The following is a 26,832-nucleotide window of genomic DNA, read 5'->3' on the forward strand; positions in this document are numbered from 1 at the left end:
TAGGTGCCCCCAGTTCTGAGGAAGGGGTCAGCGGACCCAAAACGTTAAACTCTGATTTTCTCTTCGTAGGTTCTGTCAGAGCTGCTGAGCCTGTTCCAAACAAACTTCTGTTTTTGTCGAGGAGAGAAAAATAAATTGCTGGAGATCACAGCGGGTGCAGAAAGCAAGCTAACGCTTCCAGTCGAGATGACTCCTTATGAGCGTTTTCTTCTCTCGCTGCTTCGCCTTCGGCCCCGCCCCTGCGCGTCATCATGTGACCTGGTCCGTCGATCGACCGGAAATCTCCGGTGCCACTTCCGACATCCCGGGTCCCTGTCGGAGTTTGTAAACAAGCGGCAGGCAGCGGGAATGCGGTCGTAGGTACACGGAGGGGTGCGGAGTATTGGGCGGGGGAGGAGCCCTTTCTTCTGCGGGGAGCCCGGCAGTTTGTGTAGAGGCCTGTGGGTCCCTTTTGCTGGCTTAACCTTGACTAGAAGCGGCTGTTCGTTGGGGATGCCACAGTGTGTGGGCCCCAGGCCCTTCTGTTAGTTTGAAATTCTGGGTCTGTGCAGGGGATGTGTGTTTGTTCAGATTTGCAGCATCCGCAGCGTTTTGCTTTTATTCGGGGAATGTGTGTTTGATTCGCGCGGATCTCACCCTCCCTACACAGACTACTTAATCATCTCCAATATGTGAATGGACTTTATACCCTGATGCCTAAATGTAACAATATATACTAGTTGAGGGTATAGTTATTTGATTGTTCAGTTATCAGTCTTTTTTTTAATTGCAGCTGTTTTTGGCATTCTGCCTCTCAGGTTGCAATAAACTTTGTGACTTTTTTTCCCATTTACTGAAAGCTCATTTGGAGCCAGTTGGATAGTTATATTGGAGTCAAATGTTGGCTGTTTTTGTGTAGAAATTGTGAAACATGGCAAATGAAAATGAAGATTTGAACGAGGGTCTACACGTGGTAAATGAGGAGGAAGAAGAAGAAAATGCTCTTGATTATCACCAGAATAGGATGCCACTCTCAACTTTTTATGATTTGGTACCAGAAGAACGTAGTGGCCATGTAGCTGTAACATGTGGAAGTTATATGTATATCTTGGGTGGTTACAAGGTAAGCTAGTACAAATTACATGAGTTAATCGTGTAAATTTTATGAATTTATGTAAGTGCAATGTTCTGTTTCCATTGGAGAACTCAACAGTAAATGATTACTGCCTTTAAGCCCTTGGTGTATAGAAAAATACATCTTCAGGGAGTCCTTGACAATAAGAGTAATGACAGTGCAAAACAGGACTTTTCAACCCAGGTCTAGGCCCAAAACGTCAGCTTTTGTGCTCCTGAGATGCTGCTTGGCCTGCTGTGTTCATCCAGCCTCACATTTTATTATCTTTTCAACCCATGATGTCTGTATAGGGCCTCTAGGGTAATTCAGACAGTCCCATTTTGTCACTATCCCATAGGCCAGCAAGTTTATTTTACTTGTGCCTATGCACTTTTCTTTGGGAGTCATAGATCATCTCTGCTTCCATGGCCTATGTAGGTGACAGGTTGAAGGTCATTACCATTTGCTTTGTTTAAAGAAACTTCCTTACAATTCCCGGTCTGCTTTGTCCAAAACCATAATCTGTGTCCTCTCGTCCTTTTATCATCGACTGATGAGATTTTTTTTGTCTTTATCTTAACCTCATAATTTTCTACATTTTATCTTATGTCTGCTCATCTCCTTTGCTCCAAGGAAAAAAGCTCCAACTTTTCTGACCAAAGCTTGTAGCTAAATTTCCTCATTCTTGAGCTATTATGGTAAATCACCCTTTCAAAGACCTTCATGACCTTATTAGAACATAGAACATAGAGAAGTACAGCACAGTACAGCCCGTCGGCCCATGATGTTGTGCCGTGGAATAATCCGAATCCAAAAATAAAATAACCTAACCTACACTCCCCTCGATTCACTGCTGTCCATGTGCATGTCCAGCAGTGGCTTAAATGTCACTAATGACTCCGCTTCCACGACCACCACTGGCAAAGTATTCCATGCGCTCACAACTCTCTGTGTGAATAACCTCCCTCTGACATCTCCTCTATACCTTCCTCCTAACACCTTAAAACTATGACCCCTCATGGCAGTCAATCCTGCCCTGTGGAAAAGTCTCTGGCTATCGACTCTGTCCATGCCTCTCATTACCTTCACACTGGAGGTTTATTAAAGTCCAATGCAAGAACTTGATGCAATGTTGTACTTTGGCCTAACTAGAGCATAACAGATGAGTTACTCTTCTGCTTTTCAATTCAGTGCCTCTACTTACAAAACCTGAGTTCCAATGTGCTTTGTTAACTAATTTCCCAATGTACACTGCCGACTTTAAAGATCTTTATTCATGACCCCGTGACATTTGTTCCCATAAACTCTCTCTAGAATTGAGTAAATATTGCCTTTTGCTTTCCCTTTTCCCAAATGCTTTCTTTCTTTCTTCTCTATAGCAAAGTGCATCAGCCCATTTTGCTTGTCTGTCTATTTCCTGTTGTACTTGAATGGTATCATTCTCACTGTTTATCATAATTCTCATTTAGTATCATAACAGATTTTGAAATTTTACTCTGCATTCCAGTATACAGGTCCTTTATGTACAATTTTTTTAAAAAAGCAGTGGCCCGAGAACTGACCTTTGGGTAAAACCACTGTCTGCTAACCTCCAGTGGGAAAAGCATCCATTTGCCACCGCTTGTTGCTTTCTGACCTTAAGCTATATTTTTATCCAAGCTGACACTGACCGTCCGATTCTGAGAGTTTCAATTTTGTTAACCAGAATTTAATGTCATGCTTTATTAAACACTGTCTTAAAATCCATGTAGCAGGGATTCCAAAAGTTTAGATTGTCTTTCCTGATTTGATTTATTACTGTCACATGTACCAAAATACAGCGAACATCATTGTATTGCAGGGTAACCAGACAAATCATAATTTACCTAAGTACATCAGGGTAATAGCACAGAATGGTGGATATAGTTTACACCGACAGAAAAGGCGCCGAGAAAGCGGCATGGTCACTCAGTGATTAGCACTGCTGCCTCACGTGCCAGGAACCAGGGTTCAGTCCTACCCTCTGGCAACTTTGTGTGGAATTTGCACATTCTGTCCATATCGTATGGGTTTCCTCCAGGTGATCGAGCTTAGTTCCATAGTCCAGATATGTGCGGGTTAGGTGGATTGGCCATGCTAAATTTGCCGCAGTGGCTAGGGATGTGCAGGCTAGGTGGATTAGCCATAGATAATGCAGGTTACAGGGATAGGGTGAAGGAGTTAGGTCTGGATCTGATGCTGTTCAGACAGTTGATGTGGGATTTGATGAGCCGAACTGCCTGTTTCCACATTGTAAGGATTCTATGAAAGATCAACTTTTATTGTGGTTCTTTTGTTTCTTTTGCTTGGCGTAAAGTAAAAATCAAAAGGTCAAAATTTTATCACACTAGATTAGCACCGTAAAACCACAGTAGAAGATGTGATTTCATTACTTCGTTTCACTGTTGTCTTATTCATTTTTAAGAATTGTTTTACTTTTGTTTTACAGAATGCTGCAGTTCAAGGCTACAACGATTTCTACTTGCCAAGAGAAGAACTTTGGATCTACAGCATGGAAACTGGAAGATGGTATGTGTAGTATGTTTTTTCCTCTTAAGCACATTTGGCACTTTGACACTAAAAAGAAACTAAATAATTCACATCAGAGAGAACAGGAACTGCAGATGCTGGAGAATCCGAGATAACAAGGTGTAGAGCTGGATGAGCACAGCAGGCCAAGCAGCAACTTAGAATGAAGGGTCTCGGCCTGAAACGTCAGCTGTCGTGCTCCTAAGATGCTGCTTGGCCTGATGTGTTCATCCAGCTCTACACCTTGCTATCCCTAAGTAATTCACATGAATGGATTGTTGTGATTTGATGCACTTGGGTAAATATGACATTACACAACCTTTTACAAGAATGATAATGTCTTGTGATCCTTTTTGGCTTGATATCCAACTCTACTTTGCCACTAAGTGAGATCACTTACTGTCATGGTCAGTTCCCTCTCAAAATCTCACTTGCTGTGACCAAGCACTGCACTGACTGGATTACATTTTATGATAACATCGGTGTAAAGTGTGAAGCTCATCAACACAATCTACATTCCTTCACATTAGGATTAGCAGCTTATCTGTTTTATGGGAGTTTTTACACTTGCTGTTGCTGAATAAATCACTCTAGATTCATAACAGTTGTCACCAAAATGGTGTCAAGCAATCCCACTGGCAAGTCCCCAGTCACATCATTCTGCTGCTTGTCACTTTGCACAGCCATTACCAGGGCAGCTACCTTCTCAAAACTTTCGTCAGCTCTCACAGAAATTTTATACAGTATGCCTTGTTCACATTTCCTTTTAGTTGTGCAGTGCTACTGATCATGGATGATCATTGACTGAGTCAAATATAACACTTGTCAAGGCCACTTGTAGTAGTAAAAGGATATGAAAGTATTAATGCTGAGAGTGCCATTAAACTCTGCCCAATATGATACCACACAGACTTGGGTAGGGTAACAGTTTAGGATCTCAGAAGTAAATGTAACAATTTCTGGCATGCTAATAAAGCTTGATAGCTAACTAATGTTGTTAGTTGCTGTCCTACAAACAAAATCTTAAAACAAAATGTCTGTTCTCATTAGATTATCAAGAAGTTGTTTTCCTCCACTCTACTTCACCAAGCACTCTCCAGCAAATTTCATCATGAGCAGCAACTCACATGAAATGAGCTGACTGCCTACACAGCATGGGTGGGTAGTGGAGTGATTATGACTACCTGTATACATTTGCCAGCTTCTCAGTTTTTCTATGGAAATTGTTAGTAAGGACATTGTTCCATTTGTTGCATGTTTCTGGCTACCCCACCAATCAAATTTGAGGTTGTGTGCCTCAATCATAGAAGAAGAGTGTCAGTTAGCAGGGTTCCTTCTGTTTGGTGTAAACATGTATGGCGTAAATATTATTTGCGTCCAACCGTGAGGTCTGGAAAGGAGTAATGAATGCAGCTGAATTCTTTGGAATTGTCTGTTGCTTCACTACTGCTCTTGTATCAGAGAGTAGGTCACTGAGGAATACAAGTTTTGTACTGCCAATAGAGACAGTCTTGCAGTCCTCTTATGTGCAGTGGTAGGGTCCCAAAAAGAAACCTGTGTCCAAGTACCACCGGTTCCAGAGGTGCGTGGGCGTAAAAAGGGAATGCTGAACAGATTAATGAGGAAAAAAAAGGTTCAATTAAAACAATACTTTGGCAACATTTAGGGCCCTCTTGTGGCATAGTGGCAGTATCCCTATGCCTGGACCAGGAGGCCTGGTTTCAAGTCCCACCTGCTCCAGGGTGTGTAATAACATCTCTTAACAGGTTGATTAGAAACATAGGAAAAAATAAATAGAGGAGGTCTCTTCTCATCTGGTGATGAAACTGGTCGTATTTAAAATCTGCCTCTTTCATTTTGTGAAGTGACTCATAGCATCGAGAAAGAAATGTGAGTGTAGCAGTCGAAGAAAGGAGTGACAGTTGGAGGGTAATATTAGAATGGCAATCACAGTGCTAGTTCCCTAAGCATTGAAGTCTTACAAAGATCATTGATTGTTCAGAAATTCTAGTTTCAAATTAGTGGATGTGGTTTCCTGTCAAAAGGTTAATTACAGGATCATACTGCAAGGAGCTTACATTTAACCAGCTCCAAATAACACCACACACCATTCACCCTACCAACTTATATTTGATTTTTGGTGCTGTTTTACAAATAAAATGTTAGTTATTAAGATGTTTCATTGTATTTACCCTACTTACAGGAATCACTAGGTTTAGGCAGAGACTATTATGCACCAGACCAACTTTTTTTGTTTTCTTCCCTATCATAACTACCACTGTTATTTTGCAATTTGCAAGCATTTCGGGTCATTGCGTTTAGGGAGGTTCCACTATGCGGTAAAGTAGACAGTTCATTCTTTCGGACACTGTGTGGTGAACTACAAAAAATGGCTATACCACATATAACAGCCAACCCCAAAATTACTCAGCTTTTGAAGTGTGTATGTGAACTTTTCACCCAAACACTATAGATATAACCAGTAAAGCCACTTTTAGTCTTCCCTTTCCCAAACTTTATTAACTGAAATCAGTCAGCTGAATTTTCAGTAATTTCTTAAATAGTGCTGGAGAAAGTAGACATTGTAGGGTTGAAACATTTTCACAATGATTGTGATTAGCACCATGGGGAAAAGAAGTCAGGTAAATATCGCATTGGGCCTTTGTTTTGTGCCATTTCATAGTTGAAGAAGAACAGCATGTGAAGAGGTAGCTGGTTTCACAGACATGGACATTTGTGAGAAACTTCATAAGAGAGGTATAGGAAGAAGTGGAAAAAGGCTGCATGACCTTCAGCAGACAATGAGACAGTCTAGACAGTAAAGAATAAAAATGGTTAAGATTTGGCAGCATCTGTTTTAATAAACTATTTTAAAAACTAACTATTTTCAGAAAAAATTATTAAATTCTTACAGGAAGAAGAAGTACACAGAAGGTGATGTTCCTCAGTCCATGTCAGGGAGTTGTGCTGCTTGTGTGGATGGAGTACTATATCTGTTTGGAGGGCATCATGTAAGAGGGAACACTAATGAGGTAACAGCTTTGGACTGTTGAGCAGAAATCCTAATATAGATAACCGTAACGTTGTTAGATTATGTTTTTTCTTTTGGATACTGATTTGACAAATGCTTAAACGCAGATATTTATAAAACCATTGTTAATTTTGATTTAATTCCATCCCTTTCATTGGCAGTAGTCTTCATCCAGGCCTTAACTATCTCTTGATTTAACTTTTCTACAGCAGTCCTGGCTGATGTCCCAGACTACCTGCCTTACACTTGATGTGAAGGTGCTGGTGTTGGACTGGGTTGAACAAAGTCAGAAGTCACATGACACCAGGTCATAGTCCAACAGGTTTATTTGAAATCAAGTTTTTGGACCGCTGTTCCTTTGTCAGGTGAAATGACGAAGGAGCAGCGCTCCAAAAACTTGATTGCAAATAAACCTGTTGGACTAATACCCTGGTGTCATGTGCCCTCTGATGTTTTTTGCACTTGAAGTTTTCAAAAATTCTGTTGTCCTTGTCTTAACTCACAGCAAGTTTTATTTCCCTTATCGACGTGGTTTTCACTGATCTACCTTGGCTACTGATCAAGCAATGTCTTAATTTTAAAGTTCTCGTCATCCTTTCTAAAATTGATTCTTGCCAAACTTTTCTCTGCGATCTCCTGAAGCCCCACAAACTGCTGAGACAGTTGTGCTCCTTTAATTCTTATCTCTAATGCATTCCTGATTATAACTGGGCCATGACCTAAGCACTGGTAACAACAACAGCAACCCCGTTGACCCTGCAAATTCCTCTCCCAAAATTGGTCAAGTCCTAACGGATTAGCCACTAAACTGAGTCTGTGACCAGCTGGTGGAAGAACCAGCAAGAGTCAAAAGCACACTTGATCTCAACCTCAACAGTCTACCTGCTGGTAATGCGTCTGCTCAGGAGTAAAAATTGTGAGGTCATTGTGGAAACCAAGTCCATATTTACCTTGAGAATACGCTCCATTGTCTTGTGTTGCATTGCCATCCATAGGATAGACTCCGAACAGGGCATCAATGAATGTTCTTTGAACAGTCAATAACGGAATTGTTTTCAGACTGTCTACACCCTCATGGCCTGACTTCACCAGTGCTACATCTGCTTTGCCTAAAAGCTACAACACTGACACCTACCCGACAGTGTTGAAAATGGCCCAGATATGTCCTGCCCTTGAAAAGCGGGACACACCCATCTGGCCATCAGTCTGTTCTCGGTGATGGAGCAGCACTACTTGCTCAATGATCAAACAGCACTTGCATACCAATAACCTGTTCTCTGATGCTCAGTTTGAATTCTGTTGGGGCATACAGCTCTCGAAACTTGTTTCAAACCTGTACAAAACAGCTGAACTCCACAGGGGTCCTTGACATCAAATGGCTGCTGCCGAGCATTAACCATATTTGACAGAGTTTGGCATTGGAGGTCATGCAAAACTGAGTCAGTTACAGTCAGGGAATGGGGAGCTGTCTGTTGATTGGAGTCATACCAAGCACACTCAAAAATGGCTGTGGTTGTTTGAGGTTGGAGGTCAGATCTCAACATCAGGAGCTAACTGCCGGAATTCTCGGTAGTGACGTATGCTGGAAGTCAGCAGCTGCTACATGAATGACATTTCTTCTATCTTAAGGTCAGAAGTGGCAATGTGCAATTATCAGCAAACCAATACTCAGTACAATTTATGACTCATCAGATAGTGAAGCAGTCTATATCAAAATGCAGAAAGACCCGTACAGTACCTAGGCTTAAGCGGACAAGTGACAAATTTATTAGTGCCACACAAGTGGCAGGCAATGACCGTGCCTGATGAGAGTCAATCTCATAATCATTCCTTCATATTTAGTTGCATTGCCATGACTGAATTACCCACTGTCAACATTCTGAGCTGACCATTGACCAGAAGCTGACTGGCCATTTATATTTTGTGCCTACAAGAGCAGGTCAGAGACTAGAAATCCTGCAGTAAGTAATGCGTGTGATGACTGAAAGTCTGTCCATCATTAACATGGCACAAATTGTTGCAGTGGAATACCTGCCACTTGTTTTGATTCGTGCACTCCAACATCAATTGACAAGCTTTCAGGACAAAGTGGCTGGCTGATTTGGCACCATATCCACAAACACACAAAGAACAAAGAAAATTACAGCACAGGAACAGGCCTTTCAGCCCTCCAAGCCTGCGCCAATTGAGATCTTCTGTCTAAACCATCATCTGTTTTCTAAGGGTCTGTATCCCTTTGCTCCCTGCCCGTCCATATACCTGTTCAGATACATCTTAGAAGACACTATAGTGTCTGCTGTACCACCTCCAAGTGGATTGAAGTCCTGGCCTATTCAGTCTCTCCCTGGAGCCCAAACCTTCCAGCCCTGACAACTTCCTTGTAAATCTCATCTTCACCCTCTCAAGTTTAACAGCACCTTTCCACAGCAGGCAACCAGAATTGAATGACATATCTAAGGTTTTGGAGTAGATCTGTAGCTCGGGTTGTGGGTGTTGAGGTTGGTTGGCTCACCGAGCTGGTTTGTTGTTCCACAGACGTTTCGTAACCATTCTTGGTAACATCCTCAGTGTGGCCTCTGATGCTCTGGTTACCGTGGTGTAATGGTGAGTGCGCTGGTTTCTGAACTCTGTGATCCGAGTTCAAATCTAGGTGTAGCCTTCTTCCTGATGAAGTGAGTAACGAGCCTAGGAAAGTCTCATTTTATACACTGACGCTTCATCAGAGGCTGCATTGAGGATGTTACCAAGCAAAGTAATGAAACATCTGCGAAACACAAACCAGCTCGGCGAGCCAACCAACCTCAACTGAATGCCGTATTTTAAAAGTGGCCTCACCAATGTCCTATACAAGTGCAACATGATACCCTAACTCCTATATTCAGTGCACTAACAAATGAAAGCACCAAACACCTTCACCACCCTACGACTTCACTTTCAAAGAACTACGCACCTGCACCCCTAAGTCCCACTGTTCAACAATGCTGTTCAAGACCATGAAGACATTCCCCTATAACCCATCTAATCTACACATCCCTGAACACTGAGCAATTTAGCATGGCCAGTCCACCTAGCCTACACATCCTTTGGGAGGAAATCCGTACAGACATAGGGAGAACGTGCAAACTCCACACGGTCAGTCGCTCAAGGGTAGAATCGAACCCAGGCCTCTGGTGCTGTGAGGCAGCAGTGTTAACCACTGAGCCACTGGGCTGCCTCTCAATCTGTTTTTGAAATGTAAAATCTAAATTCATTTGAAGGGAACTTCCAGTAGTTGCTTGGGACTTGTTGGGTCAAAGGGCCGGTTTCTGCACTGTAGGGATCCTGTGAATAACTGTGTAAGTCCTGCTCTGGTTTACTTTGCCAAAATGCAACATCTCGCATTTACCTGTATTAATTTCCATCTGCCAGTCCTCGGCTCATTGGCCCATCTGATCAAGGCCCCATTGTATTCTGGATAATTTTCTTTACTGTCCACTACACCACCAATTTTGTTAGTTTTCAGATGACACCAACCACATCTGTCATATTCACATACAAATCATATGTAAAAATGGCAAAAAGTAGTATAACCAGCACCAATCCTTGAGGAACACTGGTCACAGGCCTCCAGCCTGAAATACAACCTCCCACCACCACCCTCCGTCTCCTTTCTTCCAGCCAATTTTGTATCCACTTGGCTCCTAGATTCCATGTGATCTAACCTTACTAACCAGTCTACCATGCGAAACCTTGTCAAATGCCTTTCTGTCTCTGCAATTTTTTCAGGCACTACATTCCAGACCTAAACTACTCACGAAGTAAAATGGTGAGCTGAGATTTTTTGAGATTGCACTTGTTTTTAACATGTTATGTTCCGAAGGTTTCTGTCTGTGTTTTGTTCAGATCCATCATAATTTTGAAAGCTTCTATCAAACATGCTGTGAGTCTTCTTGCTAGGGAAAGAATCCCCAACTTTTCTGATCTGTCTCTCTAACCAAAGTTTCTCATCCTTGCACCCGTTCTCAAATTAATTCTGTACTTTCTCACTTCCTAAACTGTGGTGCCCAGAACTGTATACACTACTCCAGCTGAGCTCTAGCTAGTGTTTTATGTTGTACAAGTTCAGCATACCTCTGTGCTATATCCTATGCCAGAATAATAAATCCCAGCATACTATATGCTGTAATAACTGAAGATTCTACTTGTCCTCAGATCTTGTAGCAATTTATGTACGTAGACACCAAAGCCCCTTGACCAGAGCTCACCCTTTAGTGTAGTGCTGTTTAGTTTATGCTGTCTATTCATGTTGCTTTTGCCAAAATTAATTTCTCTCAAATTTTATATCATGCTCAAAATTGGAAGTTGACCCAGAGCGCCAAGATCTACATTATTAAAATACATTTGGAAAAGCAAGGATCTTAAGACCCCTGGCAACCTCCACTACAAACCTTTCTTCGGCCCAAAAAGTATCTGCTAACTGACAATTTTACACTCATGTCACTCAGTTTATTTTTGTATCCATGTTGGTGCAATAATCTATAACATATGTCACACATTTTGATGGATGATACTGTATCAAACACCTTTTGGAAGTCTTTGTACACCACATCAAAATCATGAACCTCCTCAAAACTCTCTGCCTCTTCAAAGACTCCAGAAATTTAGTTAGCTTCCCTCAAGTTTTTTCTTAAGAAATCTACTTTACCTAATTAACGCATTTCTTTCCATGTAACTATTAATTCTGCCGTAATTTGGGTGAAATTTCCCCCATATTGAAGTTAAACTGACAAGCCTGTAATTGTTGAGCTTATCCTGACAACCCTTTTTTGTTTTAAACAAGGATATTATATTTGTAATCTTTGGAGCCTAGATATTTTTTAATCAACCAATTCATGTGTTATGACCTACCTCTGAAGTGGGTGGAACTGCCGGTAAAATCCCTGGTAAACGTAAAAGATTAATGCCAGTTTTCCTCTTCAGTATTCGTGAATGTGTTTCATCCAGTCACGATGCTTTATCAATATTAAGTACCAGTAGTCGACCCAATACTATCTCCTTATCAATTTAGAATTCTTCAACTGAATAAGTTTCTTCTCTGTCACTGTGATATGGGCATCAGCTTGTTCCTTTATAAAAACATATGAAACATCTCAGCCTTGCCCCCTACCTTCCTCTATTAGAACCTTTTTCAGTCCCTAATTGGTCCTGCTCCTACATTTAAAAGCCTTATGCTGTTTAAATGCTTATTGTAGACTCTATTTTCCGGCTAGCTGCTGGTCTTTTTTTAACAGAAAAATTCCATATTGCTACACTTTTTTACTTTCTTACCTCTTGTTCTATATTCAGCTTTGTTCTCATATAACTTTTCTATCAGGTTCCTGTCATAAACATGCCTTTTATTTCTTTACAATTATCACAGTCTCCGTTCTCTTTAAGGGGCTCTTGATCATTCACCGTACCTTTCCTTTTTTGAGGAGTATCCTCTAACTATAGTCAAACCATCTGTACTTTGAAGGTAGCTTATTGTTCATCTGCAGCTTTTCTTGTTGGTTCTAGTCTATGCTGCACAGCCCTGTTGTTGTCCCTTGAAGTCAGCTCTCCCCCAGTTAATTGTTCTAACTATAGGTTATCCTTTGTTCTTTTCCAATGTCAACCTAAATCTTTTGAATGGTTGCTCCCCTCTCAGTGTTGTCCCGCTGACTCTTGACCTACTTTGTCCACCTTGATCCTGAAACCATGTGTAGCAGTGCCTCCTTTCTTGTTGGACTGAACAGATACTGCTGTAGAAAATTTCTGTGAACACAATCTAGGAACTTTTCTGCTCAATGCTTTTAATTAAATATAGACTGGGCTAATGTAATTAAAGTACCCCATAATAACTACTAAGATGTTTGCACTTCTCTGTAATTTCTTTGTGTTTGTTTCTGTACATCCGATAATTTTGTCAATTGCGGGTCTGGAGACACATTTGGGTCAAACCAGTAAAGGGTGGCAGATTTCATACCCTAAAGGGCATGAGTGAACCAGATGTATTTTTATGACAATTGACAATGGTTTCATAGCCAGTGTTAGGTTTTAATTCCAGATTTCATTGAATTCAAATTTCATCAGCTATCAGTGCAGCTTGCAAACCCATATCTCTGTAACATTAGGCAGGGTATCTAGGTTGCTAATCTGTTGACATTATTACAATTACTACTACTACACCTTTCTTTTATTAACTTAAGAAAGTGTCTTATTAGTTTCTTTCTGTTCAGATATTTTAAGTTACTTAGAAACATTCCCTTGCAGTGATATACTACAAATTGTTGTAATATGATTCATTGATCATTATGGAAGGAAGGATCTTTCATCATGGAGTTACTGGCATTACAGAAGTTTAAGAAGTAAATCTGGTATTTTTGCCTTTTACTGTGATACTTTTGCTTTCATAGTTATCAAAATGCAAAAAAAAACTTGAAAATAAAAGCAGACAGACCATCTGACATCAAATGATATGCCAGAAATGAACAAAACACAAAATCCTTCTCTGTAATATCTCTGGACTTGTAGCCAAATGGGAAAGTGCTCGCGCATGATTTGAGTAAGAGTCTGAAGTGGTCATGCTCACTGATCTAAACTTTATAATGCACCAGACTCCTTGATCACCATTCATGAACATGTCCTGGTTCCACCATCTAAAAAACCCATTGGAGATGGCAGCATGGTGGTATACAGTCAAGAGAATAAGTCACTGAAAGTTTTCAACATTGATTCTTGACTCCGCAAAGTTTCATGTCAAGTCTAACATGGGTCTATAAGACCATAAGATATAGGAGCAGAATTAGGCTATTTAGCCCATTAAGTCTGCTCCGTCATGCGAACATAGCTAATATGGTTTCTCAACCCCAATCTCCTGTCTTCTCCCTGTAACCCTTGGTCCCCTTACTTTCTGTCTCTGTTTTAAGTACATTCAGTGACTTGATCTCTGCAGCAGTGAGTTCCATAGAGTTACCACTCTCCGGTTGAAGAAATTCTTCCTCCTCCTCATTTCTAAAGGGTTGCCCCTTCACTCTGAGGCTGTGCGCTTGGCTCCTAGTCTCTTCAACAAGTGGAAATGTCTTCACCATGTCCACTGTATCCAGGCTTCAATCCAGTAAGTTTCAATCCGATCCCTTCCCTCATTCTTGTAAACTCCATTGGCTATAGACCCGGAGTCCTCAACTGCTCCTAACATGACAAGCCCTTCATCCCCAGGATCATTCGTGTAGACCCTCCAATGCCAGACATCTTAACTGAAATGCAGGGCCCAAACCTGCTCATAGTATTCCAAAGAGAAGGGAAGGGGATCTCCTAATAATTGCCATCTATTCCCCTGCCCTTAGGCTGGTAAAAGCAAGTTCACAAAATGTACTCTAGTTGGGAGCTTCAGTGTCCATCAGCAAGAATGTCTTGATAATATCACTACTGTTCAAGCTAGCAGGTGGTTAAAAAACCAACAAGAATAACCCTTGTTCTCGCTCATTAAAGCATGTGTGCATCTGTTCACCAAGGTATTAGCAGAAGTCACCACCACCCAGCCCTTGAGACAAAACCCTGTCTTCACATTGCAGAGACTATCCTTCATGTTATGTGACACTGCCACTGTGCTAAAAGGAATAGATTCATTAATCTGTTTTATTACAGCGAGGCACTATTGCTCAGTAATTAACATTGCTGTCTCATAGCACCAGGAACCCAGGTTCAGTTCAGCCTCGGGCAATCGTGTGGAGTTTGCGTATTCTCCCTATGTCTGCATGGGTTTCCTCTAGGTGCTTCGGTTTCCTCCAGGTGCGTCAACTTCCTCCCACGCTCCAAAGGTGTGTGGGTTAGTTGGATTGGCCATGCAAAATTGACCATAGTGTCCAGGATGTATAGGTTAGGTGAGTAAGTCATGGGAAATGCAGGGTTACAGGGATAGGGTAGTGAGGTGAGTCTTGGTGGGATGCTGTTTGAAGAGTCGGTATGGACTTGTGTGGCCAAATGGCCTGTTTCCGCACTCTGGGGACTCTATGATTCAGTGAAGATTCAAAAGAGATTTAACAGGTTAAAATTGTGCATCATTGAGGTACTGAAGGCCGTCCTCAGTGAAGGAATTGGGTTCGGCCACTATGTGTAAGCTTGTTGTTACACACTGTCAGGACAATTGTCCCATTGGTACTTTGTCCTTATTGAACTGGTTGTAGGGTAGATATATTATGGAGAGGTCCCATGACTGAATCAAGCCAGGAGGCATATTAAGATAATAAAATGTGAGGCTGGATGAACACAGCAGGCCAAGCAGCATCTCAGGAGCACAAAAGCTGACGTTTCGGGCTTAGACGGGTCTAGGCCTGAAACGTCAGCTTTTGTGCTCCTGAGATGCTGCTTGGCCTGCTGTGTTCATCCAGCCTCACATTTTATTATCTTGGGAACTGCAGATGCTGGAGAATCCATTATCTCTGATACTAGGAGGCATATTAATGTAGGATTGCATACTACCCTAAACGTCTCCCTTTTCATACAAAAATGAAGCATGCTTACCCATTGCACATTTCGAGTTAACTGCTGTATGTACAACTGTTCTCATACACTATCATTTTGTTATTCTTGTTAGTCTCACATGTCCATTGTGTACACAAACTTTAAATTATGTTGGTCTCTTTATCGTGCTTGTTGTCATTGGCTATTTATCTGGGTGTGCTCCTTTTTGGGACTGTTGTTCCCATGTAACTCTGGTTCCATTTCCATTGTTTGGGTGCTGTGAGCCTCTGTTCACTGTGCAGATTGTGAATTAACATCTTGTTTAGCCACCTGCAGTGAAGGAACAACTTCCCTAGCTGTGCATATCTGTCCATTTTTTTAAAGTTATATCCATTCTTCACTTCCAGCGCATGCGATCAAGATGACAGCTGTTTTGTGCAGATCCCTTTTGGCTCCCTGCAATTTCACTATCATCCTGTCACTACTTGTGGCATCTGTTGCTTTTTTTGCTGTGAGAAGTTGAGTGTGGCATGACATTAGTCTTTGTAATGGTCTGTTTTTATTTTTCATGCCCTCAATGGGTATTTCTCCAGTCTGTCTATATACATGTGTCCTGAATTTGCTTGATTTGGAATTTGCTTGAATGGACTTCTAAAATTTCAAATCTAATGTTAATTTAGCTTTTGTCCACCTTTGCAGCCATAACTTTATTTTCCTCCCTGTGTTCTGCCACCCTGTGATCTTTGTATGGTACGATCTGCCTATACTGCACATAAAACAAAACTTTGTCACATTACAAAGTACTGTGAAATAATAAATCAAATCGATTCATTTCCCGGTTCTCAAAATCATCTCAGCTTTTCTACATCACTGTGGGATAAGTGGAGGTGATGTATAGTGTTGAATTTTCCAATCCTTTATGAACCGAAAACCATTGTGGAAAGTGACAATGTCAGAAATGTTGTATTGGCAGAAGTGTGCTTTCAAACATTCCACAATTTCACCTGTAATCGTCAAAGTCAGCTACTTTCATCTGAAGTCCATGGCAATAAAATGATCACTTCCTGCCAAAATGAAAAAGGTTTACACTCGGCTTCGTATTATGTCTGGGCTGTCATGTGTCATCAGAAAAGCTTGAAATTGAGCCTAAAATGATGTAAGGAAAGTTTTAAACTTGTGCATCTCTTCCATCATTTTGCAGTTCTACATTCTGAAGCTGGGAACCAAAGACAAAATACTGCACTGGGAGAGAGTAAAAGATTTTAAGGGGGTACCACCATCACCCAAAGACAAACTTGGTTGTTGGGTATACAAAAACAAGTAAGTATACAATTACTTCTAATGCAATTTTGCTTCATGAACAGCAACTGTTGGTCTAGGCTCATTGAGGTGATTGGACAAATGGTCTGTACATTAGACCTGATGCTGCTTGGCCTGCTGTGTTCGTCCAGCCTCACATTTTGTTGTCTTGGAATCTCCAGCATCTGCAGTTCCCATTATCTCTGTACATTAGACCTGCTGTTTTTATCATGCTCATGTCAGATTTCACAACTTCTTTGCTTTTCACATATACACAAAGAAAAAGTATAGAAAGTTCCAACTATGTTCAAATGTTTCTTCATATTTCTTGTTATCAAGAACATTTAATCCACATTTGAGACAAAAATGTAATTTTTAAACTTCGATTTTACCTTTAAACTATTTAACACAAATGAAAGGAAATCTAATGTCTTAGTGCATTTTTGATTTCAATCTTTTAGTACAATTTTTAGAATTCTATTCTAATGAAATTTTATGCTTGATCTATCAAAGCAGGATACTATTCCAGTAACTGCAGAGTTGCAGAATAGGCAATTGTTAATGTCATTTGATGCCTGTTCCTTTGAGTTCACAGGAAGCAGTAGCTACATTGACATACTCAAAGTCTACCTATTACACATTGCATTTCAAGAGTATCTGATGTAAACCAGAACAGGTTTATTCATTTGGTTCGATTAGATTCTAATTAATACATTTTTATTCCTTTCATGTTAACTTTGCAAATGTATCTTTCCACACCCACTGTTAATTCTATTATTAACTTTTCACTCAGATTGATTTTCTTTGGTGGCTATGGCTACCAACCTCGAGAACAGTATCATGGATCATTTGAGTTTGATGAATCATCATTTTGGGTAAGTAATTCTCTGTATATTACTGCAGATTGTCTTTGTCTTTGTATTTCTTTATGTAAAGTAATGAGAATGAAATAAGTATTACTTTTCTTTCCAGAATGCAAGTCATCCAAGAGGCTGGAATAATCATGTCCATTTCATTGACCTTGAAACTTTTACATGGTACCAGCCTATTACAAAGGTATTAATACTGTTTATTGTGCTACTCAAGAAATGGGTTTGGCTTTTCTATGTTGCAATGTTTTACACTTATGTGATGACTTTGTTTTCTTGTGTTTATTTTTCTTGCGTGTAGCTTTGATTCAGATCATTTTACCAGAATACAGTTCTCCAAAATAATTGAATTTAGTGATAAGCTATATTGTGCTGTTGCAACCAACAGGGGAAAGCCCCTTCACCTAGAGCAGCTCACGCTTGTGCTACAATTGGGAACCAAGGCTATGTGTTTGGAGGAAGGTATCAGGTATGTTATTTGATTTTCCTCATAATTAAAATGTTCTTCACTAATTCAGAAATACTTTTTGTAACAGCAGAAATGCTGCATTTGATGAAATTATAGTGTTACTGAAGAAAAGGAGGCTTTGTGCCATTTTAATCTGAAGATTGCATGATTACATTTACATTATGGGAGAATATTTTTCTAAAAACTAATGGTTAGGCTATTGCCTTACATAAATCTCTGAACAGACTTTTTTTATAAATATGTATATTGCACAGAAATAACAGAAACATCAGGATACCCTCTATAACCATTTATGTAGCTTTGTTGTTCAAAACGTTATTTAGGATAAGGCATTGTAAGTGATGAAAGATGTATCTCTCACTTGAAGCGCAATCAGATGAGGTCTCATATGACAAGATGTGGAGTACATATCCTACTACCAGAAAATAATATAACTTCCCTTACTGTTTGGCTTTGAGGTGTCTTGCCTTCCCATCTTAATGCAAGGTTTCGTAGAGAAAGAAGTTACAAAGTATAGAAACTAACAGTAAGAGCTTTAGAATTATTAAATCTTTGAATACAAATGACACTTGTTTAGCTGAGTAATGTCTCATGTTTATGAATGGTGCATGCCAATAACAAATATCAAAATGCTTCCAACAATTAATCTTGCATCACCTAAGATAACAAGGTGTAGAGCTGGATGAACACAGCAGGCCAAACAGCATCATAGGAGCAGGAAGGCTGACGTTTCGGGCCTAAACTCTTCTGATGAAGGGTCTAGGCCCGAAACGTCAGCTTTCTGCACCCATGATGCTGCTTGGCCTGCTGTGTTCATCCAGCTCTACACGTTGTTATCTCTGATTCTCCCGCATCTGCAGTTCGTATTATCCCTAACTTTGCATTACCTGTCATCTACAAATAAATATTTTTATGTACTTTGTCTTTTTTTCACTATCTCTACTGAAGGATGCCAGGACCAACGACCTCTACTACCTTGATTTGGATACTTGGGAATGGAATGAAGTGTATGTTACAGATTTCATACATTTTTACAGATAATGAGTTGCTGAATTAAGAACTTCCATTTTCTTTTCACCTTTCTCCCAGTCTCTAATAAATTTGCAAGGAATTTTTTTAACACTGAACATAAGTAGGCTTTGGCTGCCGTTCCCCAGTGTCCAACTTGTCGAAATGAAAATTATTAATATTCACAAATAAAAAATAATGTTATTAAGCTATTCAAAAATGTAGAGCATCTCAGCCAAGCCTGTTGATTGCGTATCTGATACCCACATTGGACTTTGGAGGTGATGCTCTTTAATGTTATTGAGTATCAATCCAAGTTGTGATTTCTGAAATGGTGGAAGTAATTGTAAGACTGCTACTACCAAATGCAGCTGAGACGAGCCAACAGCACTGATGAGGATTCGACCTGGAACCTCGGTGCACTGTATGATTTTACTTACTTGGTTAACAATAGGAGCAACAAATGTTTTCACCAATCAAACTCCATTTGGTTTTTCCTAAAGGATATTATCAAATGACTGTCTGTTAAGTTTTATGTCATTTAACCAAAAATCCTTATTGTGTGAGTAGGCAGATGAGCAACTGTCAGATCTCTGCCACTGTTGGTTTACAGTCAGTTGTGCAAACATGTATGGCAATAGGCTGTGATAAATATTCTTTAAATTTTGTCATTTTATCCCCGTTTGTCCTCACACTTCATGTTAAATTGTTTGTTTTTATTCAGATGCTAATAAACCAGCTGGGTACTACAAGTTTATTTCCAAGATTTGCAGTTTTTCTTTTTATCACTATAATTTTTGCCATACTAATCTTAAATAGAAACAACTTCATAAAACTTGTGTTTATATCATCATTGCTGGTCACAAATTTAATTCCTTTGCTTAGTTTTTTATTTGACAACAATGAAATATGTACGACAATGTGCGAATGTCATCAGGCCAAGCTGCTTATTTCATTTTTTTTTCTGTAGTTGAGAATGTGGTGTATGCAGTGTTTTGTACAGGAAATGAGTATTTAGGCTATCCATGAATCAACGCACTTCCATCAGGAACATTGTCTATCACTCAAAACTTTTATTTGCTAGGATACAATCTCCTGATCAGATTCCTGTTGGCCGTTCTTGGCATTCACTCACTACAATCTCAAATGACCATCTCTTCCTTTTTGGAGGTTTCACGACTGACAAACAACCGTTAAGTATGTTTCAACTCTTGTTTTGTTGTATAAATAATTTAGTGTCAGAATTTTTGGAGACTGCAATTAGAGTTGAGCTTGCCTTTGATGTATGATGGTCAAGGTGACGTTATTTCTCATTGTGTACCTTGCTCTAGAAATTTACATTATTGCTTGTACTATTACACATTAAATATATGCTTTTAATTTTTTCTTAAATTATTTAAAGATTGAAATATCTGCATTCAAGATTTATGCCTAAACTAATGTCTGATAACTCACTTGTTAAAGAATTGTCTCACTCCTAAAATATTCACATTACACAATCCCATATTTGGTGAAAATTTCACCTTGATAGCAAGGTTACAAAGTATTTGTAACCTTTGTGTCATTGGGAAATGGACTAAAATCAGCAGTATAATTATTTCTGAAAAATATGCAAGGTGCTGTATCGATTAATCTCAAAAGATCATTTTGTTTTTCAGGTGATGCTTGGATATATAGTGTGAGCAAGAATGAATGGTTAAAAGTAGAGCACCAATATTCAGATAGACCAAGGTAAACAGTATAAACTGATGACCTAGAATTTTCTTGTGAATTTTGTGCCTTGTAACTTTGTGTTAGTTGGTCAGATGATGATTCCGTATTCTATTATTATTTGTTAGTTTTGTTTCTCATAAGAATCCCTGTCTGGTATTTCCTGTTATGAGCAGTATTGACTGTCTGTGGTAAGACCAAAAAAGAGCTAGTCAAGAGGTGTGCTTCTAAGAAGTTGGCAATCACCTGTCAAATGATAATAATGCACTCAGAGTCTTAGTCATAGAGCTATACAACATGGAAATAGATTCTTTGGTCCGACGTGTTCATGCCGACTAGATATCTTAAATTAATTTTGTCCCATTTGCCAGCATTTAGCCCATATCCCTCTAAACCCTTCCTCTTCTTATATTCCAGATGCCTTTTATATAGAATTGTGGCAGCCTCCACCACTTCCTCTGGCAGCTCATTCCATACACATACCACCCTCTGCATGGTGCTCTTTAAGTCTCTTTTAAATTTTTACCCTCTCACTTCAAACATATGCCCTTTAGTTTTGGACACCCCCCCCCACCCTGCAGAAAAGGCCTTGTCTGTTTACCATATCTATGTCCCTCATGATTTTATAATCCTCTATAAGGTCACTCCTCAGCCTCCGACACTCCAGGTAAAATAGCCCAAGTCTATTCAGCCTCTCCCTATGGCTCAATCCTTCTGATTTTGGCAACATCCTTGAGTCTTTTCTGAACCCTTTCAAGTTTCACAACATCTTTCCTATAGCAGGGAGACCAGAGCTGAACGCAGTAATCCAAAAGTGGCCTTACCAATATCCTGTACAACTGTAACATTACCTCCCAACTCCTGTATTCAGTGCACTGACCAATAAAGGCAAGTATACCAACAACACCTTCACTACCCTGTCTACCTGTGACTTCCAAGGAACTGTGAATCGGCACGCCAAGGTCTTTTTATTCAGCAACACTTCCCAGGATGTTGCCATTATGTATATAAGTCCTGTCCTCATTTGCCTTTCCAAAATGCAGCACCACACATTTATCTAAATTAAACTCCATTGTCACTTCTCTGCCCATTGGTCCACCTGACCCAGATTCTGTTCTTCTTTGAGGTAACCTTTGCTGTCCACAGTGCCTCCAATTTTGGTGTCATCTGCAAACTTCCTGACAATACCTCCTACAGATAGTAAGAACTGCCGATGCTGGAGTCAAAAGTAACACCGAGTGGAGCTGGAGGAACACAGCAGGCTAGGCAGCATCAGAGGAGCAGGAACGTTGACGATTCGGGTCAGGACCCTTCTTCATTTTCTGAAAAGTTAACTCCTGATGCTGCCTGGCCTGCTGTGCTCCTCCAGCTCCACCCTGTGTTAGCCATACCTCCTATCTGTTCACATCCAAATCCATTACATAAATGGTCAAGGACAGTGGACCCAGCATTGATCCTTGCGACACACCAATGGTCACAGGCCTCCAGTCTGAAAAGCAACCCTCCACTACCACACTCTGTCTTCTACTTTTGAGTCAGTTCTGTATCCAAATGGCTAGTTGTCCCTGTATTCTATGTGATCTAACCTTGCTAACCAATTTACCACGAGGAACCTTGTCAAACACCTTACATATAGATCACGCCCATCCCTCCGCCCTCATCGGTCCTCTTCAGAAGAAGAATTTTGAACTGCAGCTTCCCAGTGGCTGTGGCTGGAGCTCTTTACTGATCAAAGCTTTTGGAGCTTGTCAGTTTCACTGAAGAAGCACTGTACGTTTCCTTTGATAGCCCTAGCTCTAAATGATCTCTTTTGATCAGCTCAGTTGCTTTTAACACCATAAACTAGGAGGAGGAGTAGGTCGTTTGGCACAACACGTCTGTTCTGCCAATTATGGCTGGTCTGATAATCCTCAACTCCACTTTCCTGACTCCACTTTCCCCCTTATCCTTGATTTCCTTGCTCATTTAAAAATCTCTCTATTTCAGCCTTAAATATACTTAACAATTCAGCCCCGACAGCTCTACTACCTACACAGAAGAAATTCCTCTTCATCTGTTTTAAATTAATTATTCTGAGATTAAGTCCTCTGGTCCCCATCTTTCCCATAAGGTGAATCAACTTCCCTGCATCAGCCCCATCAAGTTTCCTAAGAATCATGTATGTTTCAGTAAGAACATCTCTCGTTCTTTTAAATTCCAATGAATGCAGGCCCAACCTACTCGACTTCTCATAAGACAGTCTGTCCATACTTGGTATCAACCTAATGGACTTTCTCCAGACTGACTCCAATGCCAGGTTACTTTTTTTTAGATTGGAGGCCCAAACTTGTTCACAGCACTTCATGTGTTCTTATTAATGCCTTGTTTATTTTGGCAAAACTTCCCAACTTTTATACTGCATTCCGTTTGAAACAAAGGTCAGTATTCCATTTATCTTCCCTATTACCTACTGAACTCTGATGTGAGGTTTTTTTAGAAGATCCATAGACGAGGATTCTCAAATCCTTCTGCTCTGTAGCTTTCTGCTTCATTTAAATAATATCCAGTTCCTCTATTCTTTCTGCCCAAGTGCATAACCTCACGTTATCCCACACTGTTTTCCATCTGTCAAGTTTTTGCCTACTGACTTAACCTGTCTATGTCCCTCTACGAATAACTTTTTTTCCAACTCAAATCACTGCTTTGGGCATCCTTGTATTGGCCTCCATTTTCCTATATCGGTAAAGGCAGGTTCTGGAGTGTTCAAGGACAGTCCCAGAAATTGATATTAGTTTGGAATCTGTGACTTTCCCCTAAGGTTATTGGTTCAGCAGGGAACCTCCTGGGTATAAGACCATAAAACATAGGAGTAGAAGTAAGGCCATTCGGCCCATCATGTCCACTCCGCCATTTAAATCATGCCTGATGGGCATTTCAACACCACTTCCCTGCACTCTCCCCGTAGCCCTTGATTCCTTCTGAGATCAAGAGTTTGTCGATCTCTGCCTTGAAGGCATCCAATGTCCCAGTCTCCACTGCACTCTGCGGCAATGAATTCCACAAGCCCACCACACTCTGGCTGAAGAAATGTCGTCTCATTTCAGTTTTAAATTTACCCCCTCTAATTTTAAGGCTGTGCCCACGGGTCCTAGTCTCCCCACCTAACGGAAACAACTTCCTAGTGTCCACCCCTTCTAAACCATACATTATCTTGTAAGTTTCTATTACATCTCCCCTCAACCTTCTAAACTCTAATGAGTACAATCCCAGGATCCTTAGCCATTCATCATACGTTAAACCTACCATTCCAGGGATTATCCGTGTGAATCTCCGCTGGACAAGCTCCAGGGCTAGTATGTCCTTCCTGAGGTGTGGGGCCCAAAATTGGACACAGTATGGTGGAAATGAGGGGACAGTTTCAAAATAGCACCATGCAATGGAGTTAGGGTTAGTGGTGTGTGATAGAATCAATAAAGCCAAGTTGTTTTAACAAAAGGCATTTGTTGCTTCTACCAGAAATTATCTTCAGATTAATTTACTTCAAAACAAACAAAGCTCTCTCTACCAAATTGTATCTATCATTTGAAGTATTTCTTTTTCTTATGCATGCATTGTCTTGGCTTGGCTTTCTCCTCAAATCTTCAAAAACCTCAAATCTGCAGTGTGGTCTTCTGTCATGAGGCATTGATATCCCTGGATTGAAATCAACCAGTCTAATTGCTTTTTGTCCTCCATAACACATGGTTAAGGAAATTTGTGTCTTCCCGGTGAAAGAAGGAAATCAGACTCTGATCTCCTCACCTACCACCTTTCCCACATCTTTGAAGCTGGATAAAATGGTTATTAACAATAGCAGTGCCCTATTAGCAAAGGAGATACAGGATCCATGTAGTACTTAAACATATTGGGTGTACTTGATTTTTTTGAAAGATAGTTATTATGCTTGTTCTTTTAAATACGTACCCCTAAATTTACACTCTAACTGGTGCGGCTTCAACTTATTGAGAATTTTTGCCATTCTGCTTACATTGTCATATAAGGATTCTTGTTTCTTTAGTTTTAAAACACCTTATCCAAACACTGGGAGATGATGATTATGGCCTCCAGACATAGTGAAAGTAAAATTTAGCTTGTGCTGCTCCAGAATTCTTTCAAGCAACATAACTGGTTAAATAACATTTTTATTGTAAATAATGTTATGCTAATATAGTTGTTTATCTTCAGACTTTGGCATTCTGCTTGTACAAGCAATGAAGCAGAAGTGATTGTTTTTGGTGGATGTGCTAACAATTTACTGGCTCGTCAACAAGCAGTAAGTTGCCTCTTTTGTAATATTTTAAACAGTGCTGTGGACTTATCATTTCAGGCCAAAAGATACAGAAGCAGAGATGGGCCATTCAACCCATTTCAGTCTATGTGTCCGTTCAAAGAGATCATGGCTGATCTGATTATCCTTCAACTCCATTGTCCTGTCTTCTCCCATAATTCTTGATTCTTGCTGATTTTAAAAATTTGACTGTCTCGGTCTTAAATATATCTAATGACCCAGCCTCAACTGCCCTCTGTGGTAAAGAGCTCCACAGATGCACTACATTTTGAGAAGAAATTTCGCCTTATCTCTGTATTGAATGTGCAACCACTTATGAGATTATGCCCTCTGGTCCTAGATTCTCCCCACAAGTGGAAACCACCATTCCCCATCTGCCCTGACAGGTGCCCTAAGAATCTTTTATGTTTCAATAAGGTCTCCACTCATTCTTTTAAATTCCAATGATTAAATACCATCATCCTCTGAGTAAGAGTATTGAGGTATAGGCCTAGCAAAAGTTGTCATTGCGTAAGGTAATGGTCTTACAAGGACTGTTTGTGGAGACTGTATTAAGCGCCAGCCATTCTGATGTTGGCATGTAGACTCATGTGGTGATGACCTGGAGCACCTTTAGGATCTTGTTGAGTGTAAGCCTATATCCTAGGTCTTCCAGTAATCTGAATCGCAAAGTTCATCTTACTAAAGTAACTTGTACCTGATCCCCATCGTGCAATAAACTGCATCCTGTTCAAAACAATGTTCTTGTCATTGAGACTCAATTGTTGATAGCAAATAACTCCAGTGATTGGCATCCCAGAATATACAACACCCAGAATACAACATCGCTTTCACTCTAGTGGAGCCCTGCAGCTCCACGAGTGTTTTTTGAAGACACAAACTAAAATCTGTATTTAAAACCAAGCTTCCTATTTGCGATTTAAATATTCATACACAAGTGATTATTTTTAAAAAATGAATAAGTGCATTATATAGTGAGTTTTGAAGTATTCATGTTTTTCTAAAAAGCATAATCTATGGCTAATAATTGCTGGACTGAGAATTGAATTAGGTTTCCTTAAGCAGAACCGTTAAACATGCTCTACTAGACAGCTGATTCGTTAATTTAGTGAACCATTTCACTCTAGTGCCTGCACTGTAGCCACGAAGAGAATGAATATAGAGCTCTCCGTGTACTTTGGAATAAGAATGTAGCTTTTAAGAGTTTCATATTTATTTCTATGGAAATGATGTACAGGAATATGGAGAAAAGGCAAGTGATTGGCACTGGGTAATAGAACAGGTGCAGACACAATGGACTGGATGGCCTGCTGTGCCATGACAGCTCTGTGATTCCATGGTAAACGATAAGTAAAATGAAGTGTGGCGATTTCTTTCCCCTGTTGTTTTTAAACTTCATACTTGGTTCCTACTTCAGTACAGCAGAAGATATTGCTCATGGATAATTAGCAAGCTACTTGTAATAAATGGTCAATACAATTAACATATGATAGGTCAGTTGAGTGGCATGTACAGCCATAAATGTGGGGAGTCAAATAACCTCAAAATGTGTTGATTCATGAGCATGTCATGCATCCCAAACACACCCGCAGGATGTTTCACCAGCTGCACAAAGTTTGAGTTCTGGGTTTCAGAACTTGAATAGCAGCTGAAACCACTATTGTGCTTCGTGAGGCACATATCCGTGTGGATGTTGCATTTAGGGATGCGCTCTCACTACAGGTTGTGTGTGTGCAGGCTGATAACAAGTAAGTGACTGCAAGGCAGTCCAGCATAACCAAGCAAACAGTACAGGAGTCCCTGAGAGAATATCACCTGCAAATTGGTTTTCTGCTAGGGATTTTGGTTCCTCAGAGTGCAGTTAGAGCCAGGTCAGTAGCGCAGGGGTAAACAGCTGTATATGAGCTGATGAAGAGTAAAAATGGAAGAATAGTACTTCTAGAAACATAGAAACCAAAGAGCAGAAAAGGCCATTCAGTCTTTCAAGCCTGAGGCACTATTCAATATGATTGTGGCTTATCTTTTGTCTCAATGTTACAT

At 40.2% G+C, this 26,832-nt stretch overlaps 1 protein-coding gene across 4 annotated transcripts in view; it reads left to right on the top strand.

The window, feature by feature from the left end:
- The first annotated feature begins 267 nt into the window (after positions 1-267).
- The window catches only part of klhdc2 (kelch domain containing 2), a 30,690-nt gene continuing 4,125 nt past the window's right edge, over positions 268-26,832 (top strand). For 2 of the 4 annotated variants that reach the window (XM_048537666.2, XM_059649094.1), the window contains exons 1-12: positions 275-356; positions 899-1,102; positions 3,561-3,640; positions 6,555-6,672; positions 16,333-16,451; positions 17,224-17,305; positions 17,403-17,486; positions 17,688-17,768; positions 18,717-18,775; positions 19,861-19,973; positions 20,435-20,507; positions 24,690-24,777. In XM_048537666.2, the coding sequence (XP_048393623.1) occupies positions 911-1,102; positions 3,561-3,640; positions 6,555-6,672; positions 16,333-16,451; positions 17,224-17,305; positions 17,403-17,486; positions 17,688-17,768; positions 18,717-18,775; positions 19,861-19,973; positions 20,435-20,507; positions 24,690-24,777 (1,089 nt within the window). In that variant the 5' untranslated portion in view covers positions 275-356; positions 899-910. Of the gene's footprint in view, positions 361-898; positions 1,103-3,560; positions 3,641-6,554; positions 6,673-10,436; positions 10,477-16,332; positions 16,452-17,223; positions 17,306-17,402; positions 17,487-17,687; positions 17,769-18,716; positions 18,776-19,860; positions 19,974-20,434; positions 20,508-24,689; positions 24,778-26,832 lie in introns of all 4 variants that reach the window. The other 2 variants (XM_048537665.1, XM_059649093.1) reach the window with 2 other exon arrangements.

The sequence above is a fragment of the Stegostoma tigrinum genome, chromosome 10 (assembly GCF_030684315.1).
Source record: "Stegostoma tigrinum isolate sSteTig4 chromosome 10, sSteTig4.hap1, whole genome shotgun sequence".
Lineage (NCBI taxonomy): Eukaryota > Metazoa > Chordata > Chondrichthyes > Orectolobiformes > Stegostomatidae > Stegostoma > Stegostoma tigrinum.